Below are 6000 nucleotides of genomic sequence, written 5' to 3'. Positions count from 1 at the left end.
CCCCTCCTCTCTCTTTTTTTCTCACTCTTTCTCACTCTCTCTCTCCCCCCTCTTCCCTCCCTCTCTCTTTCACACACACTCTCTCTTCTCTCTGTCTCTGTCTCTCTCTCTGTGTCTCTGTCTGTCTGTCTGTCTGTCTGTCTCTCTCTCTCCCTCCTTTGGGGGTGAGTGGCAACCCCCCCTCAGCCGGGTGGTCGTCCGTGCATCGGGCCGGCAGCATCTGAACCCCAAGCCCCGTTTCCAGGTCTGCTGGCTGGCGGTCCAGCAGCGCCGCCTGTTGGCCATTTTCCTAAACAGAGCCCAGATCTGCATGCTTCTGTTCCTGCTGCCTGGGTCCTTGAAGCATTTCTCGGCCTCCCTGGGCTGGCTGCCCTGGCTGCCTTGGAAGCCCCAGAGCAGGCCCCACCATCCCTCCTGTGCGGAGGTCTTCTCACCCTGGGCATTACATTCACATTGTTTTCTGCGTGCCCCTCAGTTAGCTCCTGGTGGGTGATGCTGCTTCCCTTTCTTGTCTCTCTCTCAGAGAGCAGGCCGAGAAGGCGGGAGACCTGAGTTCAGGCCCCACTTTTTGGCCCTGGCTGTGGGAACTTGGGCCAGTCACTTGCTGTCCCATGGCTCCAGGGACCTCTGTGTGGTGCAGAGGAGAGGCTGAGCTGCTTTGGCACTCCTTGTGCCATTGAAACCCCCTGGTCTTGGCGGTTTGGGGGGGGGGGTCTTGCCCCTACCCTCAGGGCGTTTCCATTCTTTTAGAATTCTTGCATGTGCTTTTAACCCATCCTGGATGCTTTGGGTGGACAGTTAGGGGAGGGGGCTAGAGACTGCAGAGGTGGGAAGGACATGAGATCCAGGGCTGGTGCTGAGAGGTCAGCTTGTAAGGTTTTTGCATCACGCCCCACATTAGCCCATTCACCACGACCCTGTGAAGTGGGTATCATAGTTAGCCTCATTTTACAGATGAGGAAACTGAGGTGGAGGGAGGGGCAGTGGCTGAGGCGGGCTTCACACTCCCGGGATCCTGACCGTTGGTCCGGCCGCCCAGCCTGCATATACACGTGGAGCAGAAAAGCCCATGGTGGGCTGGAGGTGGGCCCCCAGCTTGCCAGGGTGGCAGAGTCAGCTTCTCTGTGCACTGTGTGCCCCTTCTTCTCGTCTCCACAGGCTTTGGGCCTTGCTTTTCTTCTCTGCAGATTCCCCCCCCCCCCCCCCGCCCTGCCAAAATTGTTTTCCTGGGGCCAGATTTGCTCAAGTCAGGCAGATCATTTCCTGGAGTAGTGGCAGCCAGTTCAATAATGCCGATTATTAATTGCAAATTATTACACTGTGGAGAGGTGGAAAAGGGATGCACTAATTTAGGGCAGCATTACAGTTTTAATTAGACTCACATTTGGGGGCTCTAATGAGCCCCCTTGAATGAGCAAGCCTTAATTTCCTGTTTGGCCACCAGATTCTCTAGTGTAATTAATTAGGATGGTAACCAGCCCCGCTGCCCTCCCTTTCCTGATGTGATGCCAGGGGCCCTGCTTGTGGGGGGGTTTCTGGGAGGCGCTTTCCTTCCCTGACTTCATGGTAGGGATTTAAGAAAGAGTGGGTGCTTGGGGAGCCTGTGCCAAGGGTCACTAGCTTTTCTTGGAAGGCTGAAAAGCCCATGGGACTGAGGGTGGGCTTTTCCAGCCCGGGAGAGCTCCCATAGACACTAGAAGAAAGCGCCCCCTCCCCTGCCCTGAGCTCCTAGGATGGGCGAGCTGGCCACGAAGGACACTTGTAGGATGGGGGCTGGAGTCAGGGGGCTGGCCTCTATGACCTTCAGTGGCCTCCAGCCCCAGGTGCTGCTGCTGGAGACTGGGGATGTTTGGGTTATTTCTGTCCACTTGGCACTGGCCCATCTCCATCCTGCCACAGGGCCAGAGAAGAGCACCGTGTAATTCTTGCCCTCGAGGAGGTTCTAGTTTCTGGGGGGTCTGTGGATGGAGGGAAGGGGTCATGGCTGGTCCCACAGAGAGCCTCGGGCAGCTGGTCCTGGAGCTGCTCCTTGCTGTGTCCTGGCCAATGCACACCACCCTCTGTGCAGATTGTGCATGTAGCAAGATGATCTTGTGAGAGAACAACCCCAGCAGTGGCCTTCATGGTCTGTCTGGAGAACACTTGGACCTGTCATCTGGATCCTGGGAGGCAGGGGCTGTTAACATCCCCATTTAGGCAGATGAGGAAACTGAGTCTAAGAGAGGCATGAAGTGACTTGCCCATGGTCACACAGCATGAGCCTGAGGCTGAATTTGAACTCAGGTCTTCCTGACTCTGGTGCTCTCACTCATTGGGCCCCGTCACTTGCCCCTCAAAACTGGGGGGAATCTGGAAGGCTGCATGGACGAGGTAACACCTGGGTGGTAGTTTGAAGGAAGCTAGGGATTCTGCAAGGTGGAAGAGGTGAGGGAGAATAGTCCAGGTGTGGTGAGGGTGACGGGCACAGCCCATGCGAAGGCACGGAGGTAGGAGATGGACTAGGTGGCAGTAATTGTCCTTGGATCACTGGTCACTGGTTGTGTATCTAAACTGAAGGCAACCCCAGCCCTTCTGTATGTGAGAGTCCTTGTCCTTGTCACGGAGTCTGGTGTTAGGCCTCCAGCCCCTCATGGCCCTGTGGCTGTGGCTCAGTTTCCTCTTCTGTGAAATGGGGATAACATTGGCTTTGCCATGGCCAAGGGGAGCTGCAAAATTCAAGGGAAAGGATGTATATAAAGCGTTTTTTAAATCTCTTTTATTTTTTCTTAATTACATGTAAAAAATTTTTAACATTTATTTTTAAACATTTTGAGTTATAAATTCTCCCCTCCTCTTCCCTCCCCTCTTGAGAATGCAAGCAGTTTAATTTAGATTATACATGTGAAGTCATGCAAAACATATTTCCATATTAGCCACGTTGCAAAAGAAAACACACACAAAACCTCCCCCAAACCCCAAAACAACCCACCAAGAAAAATATAGTAAAAAAAAGCCCTGCTTGGATCTCCATTCAGATCCCCGTAGGTCCTTTCTGGGCAGTGGGAAGCATTTCTCATGCTCAGTCCTTCAGAGCTGTCTCAGATCACACAGAGCACTTTGGAGGTCTTGGAGCCTGTTACAAGCATGAGCTTTCATCATTAACAGTGATTAAAAAGCAAGCTCTCTGTGGTTTAAGGCTCGGACTCTCTGTGGGGCTGGTTCCCCCTTCCCCCTTGGAGATCCCTCTGCTCTTTCCAAGGTCCCTGTGTCCATGACCAGCAGCTGGAGTGGACATAAGCCCCAGGCGGTCCTGTGGTCAGTCCCTGGGCTTATCTCCCATCTGAGTCCCCCATGACTCATAGGAAATGGTTAGCGGCTTCACTTCCTCATCCCCGGTGGAGGAGGGGGTGGCGGGGAGGAAGCAGAGGGGCATCTTTCTCTCTCTCTCTCCCCCCCCCCCCCCCCCCCCCCCCGTGACCTGCCACTCTGCGTGTCGTCAGGCTGCCCTCGGTCCTGCCCTGGGGCCAGAAGCTCAGTGGCTTCTCTCCGTCTTTCTCCCCTGTAGCAACAGCTGGAAGAAGAAGCCGCCAAGCCCCCAGAGCCTGAGAAGCCAGTGTCCCCTCCACCGATCGAGTCCAAACACCGCAGCCTGGTCCAGATCATCTACGATGAGAACCGGGTAAGCGCCTATGGGACCCTCGGGTGGGTGGGGCAAATCAGAGGCCGCCGGGAAGGTGTTTCGGGGTGGTGATTGGAGACCTCCTCTACAAGTCATTGTTTGGTTTGTTGCTGAAGCTGTGGCTGGGGAGGAGGGGTGGTGCTGAGGGTCTGCCTGTCCCGAGCCCCCCATGCCTGCTTTGGGAATCAGTTCCTCATACAGGGTGGAAGTGGTGGGGTCCCCAGGACTCCTCCCTGGGTGGCTCACAGGCCTGGGATTCTCCCTCTGGGTTCCTGAGCTTCCTTTAGGGCCTACCTCAGACCCCCCTTTCTGTAGGAGGCCTGTCCTGACCCCCCCTTGCTTAGAGAGAGTCAGGGAAATTGCAATGGGAAAGCTCTTTGAAATACAAGCTGCCATTAAAATGTCCTGGCTCGACCAGGATATTTCTGGCAAGAAGCAGGAGTGGGAGGCTTTGTGCTTGTCACTTGGGGGCTTCCCCTCAAGCTCATCTCCCACCTGTACAGAGTTGTGGGCATGTGCCTGCCCCTCTGGGCTGCATGCTCCTTGAGGGCAGGGGCTACGTTTGGCCTCCTGTATCCCTGGCACTGAGCACAGTAATAAAGGCTCCTTGACCGGCTGACCCACTGTGCTCACAGCGCATGTAGAAGTGAGCCCAGCACAGAGAAAATGCAAATTAGCAGCCTGGCTCTAAGAAGGTGTGGATTTTCCCTCCCTACATCCATTGCATCTGCATGTAGCCCTTTGCCCTTGGCTCCGGGCTTTCTGCTGGTTAGTTTTGAAGGGAGCAGGCACTGTATTCCGGGGGTACCTGCATGGCACAGCCCTGGTCTCTGGGAGGGCATGTGTTCCATGGCCATTGACCATCTCTCTCTGTAGCTGAGATGGATAGCAGGTCAGAGGTCGCCAGCCTCCAGCAGACTAAGGGACTGGGAAGTCAGAGGTCGGGACAGTTGGGGTGGAGGGGAGAGTGTGATCCAGGTAGTGGCCACCCACCTAGGGAGATGAGGGAGAAAGACCTGAGGGCTGGGATCTGGTGACACATTTGGACATGCCCAGCCCAGAGGAGGGGAGCCTGGAGGTAGCAGTGGGTGCGAGGAGCGTCCTGCTCCCCTGGGGGGACACTTGGGCTCTGGTCTTGTGTGCTCGGCCCTCAGCACATGCTAAGTAAACAGCTGTTGGCTGACTGGTGATTGCTGTGCATCTCAGGGGCACCTGTGGGGTTGTCCTGTGGCCAGCGCGGTGGCTGGAGAGCGTCCTAGAGCGGAGAGCAGTGATGGTGTTGGCAGTGCCCAGGAGATGCCCCTTCTGGAGGGAGGCAGGCCCATCTGTTCTGGCCCCACTCCCGCCTGGCGACCTGGTACCCATGTCCTCCTCTCCCAGAGCCGTCTTCTCAGCCTGGCAAAGAGGTCGCCATACTGGGAACTGAAGGCTGGGCTCAGTTATTTCTGTTTGGGAGTCATGGGAATCCCCACGCCCTGTGGTTTTTGACTGCTGCCAAAAAGGAACTGGCTTTGGGTCATCTTCCTCCCGGAGCCCTTGTCCTTGGGCAGATCTGACCCCTCACACAGATAACAGCAGCTGGCCGCATTCCTGTAGTGCTTGAAGGGTCAAAAAGCAATGTCCACGTGACTTCATTTGATCCCAGTAATAACTGTGTAAGACTGGGGCTGTCATTATCCCCATCTTATAGATGAAGAAACAGAGGCAAAAGAGGTTAAATGACTTTGCCAAGGCCACACAGCTAGCAGGCATCTGAGGCAGAATTTCAACTCAGGTCTTCTTGAATCTAAGTTTAGTACTTTATGCATTTCATGCCATCATTTCCTCTGCAGGGCCTAGCAGAATATCTAGCATACAGTTGGCACTTAATAAATGCTTGCTGAGAGCTGTAAGGAAAGGAATAAGCATTTATGTAGTACCTACTATGTGCCGAACACTTTTTACAAATATTAGCCCATTGGATCCTCACAACAACTCTGAGAGCTATTATAATCCCCATTGTACAGCTGGGGAGACTGAAGCGGGCAGAGGATTCTGGGTCACACAGTTAGGTAGAATTTGAACTGGGGTCTCCTTGGCTCAGTGCTCCCTGCTTTCACGGGTCCATAGCACCCTTGTCCTGGGTGTATTTGGTTGAGGCTTAGAAGGAAGGGAAGGCCTCGTGGGTGGATGAGTGGTAGCCCCAGAGGGAGGGAGAGGCAGCTGCAGAATTCCTTTGAGGGTCTCATCTTGAATTCCACCCACAAGGCGCCCCCCATCCCTAGGAGGTGGGGGCTGAGGAGGGTGGTAAGGTGGGAGCCCCTGCCCTCCTGGTCCCTGGGGTTACAGCACCATCTAGTGGA

At 54.9% G+C, this 6000-nt stretch overlaps 1 protein-coding gene across 4 annotated transcripts in view; it reads left to right on the top strand.

Annotated features, from left to right (window-relative positions):
- The window catches only part of LOC138141635 (nuclear receptor corepressor 2-like), a 219162-nt gene that overhangs the window by 160252 nt on the left and 52910 nt on the right, over positions 1–6000 (top strand). For all 4 annotated transcript variants that reach the window (XM_069102584.1, XM_069089876.1, XM_069096477.1 and 1 more), the window contains exon 6: positions 3545–3658. In XM_069102584.1, coding sequence (XP_068958685.1) covers positions 3545–3658 — 114 coding nt within the window. The remainder of the gene's footprint in view (positions 1–3544; positions 3659–6000) is intronic.

The sequence above is a fragment of the Petaurus breviceps genome, unplaced genomic scaffold (assembly GCF_028583685.1).
Source record: "Petaurus breviceps papuanus isolate PSGF00001 unplaced genomic scaffold, PetGlider_PUasm1.0 100, whole genome shotgun sequence".
Classification (NCBI taxonomy): Eukaryota; Metazoa; Chordata; class Mammalia; order Diprotodontia; family Petauridae; genus Petaurus; species Petaurus breviceps.
Note: the sequence above shows the minus strand (reverse complement) of the source record. Positions and strands in the feature narration are given on the sequence as shown.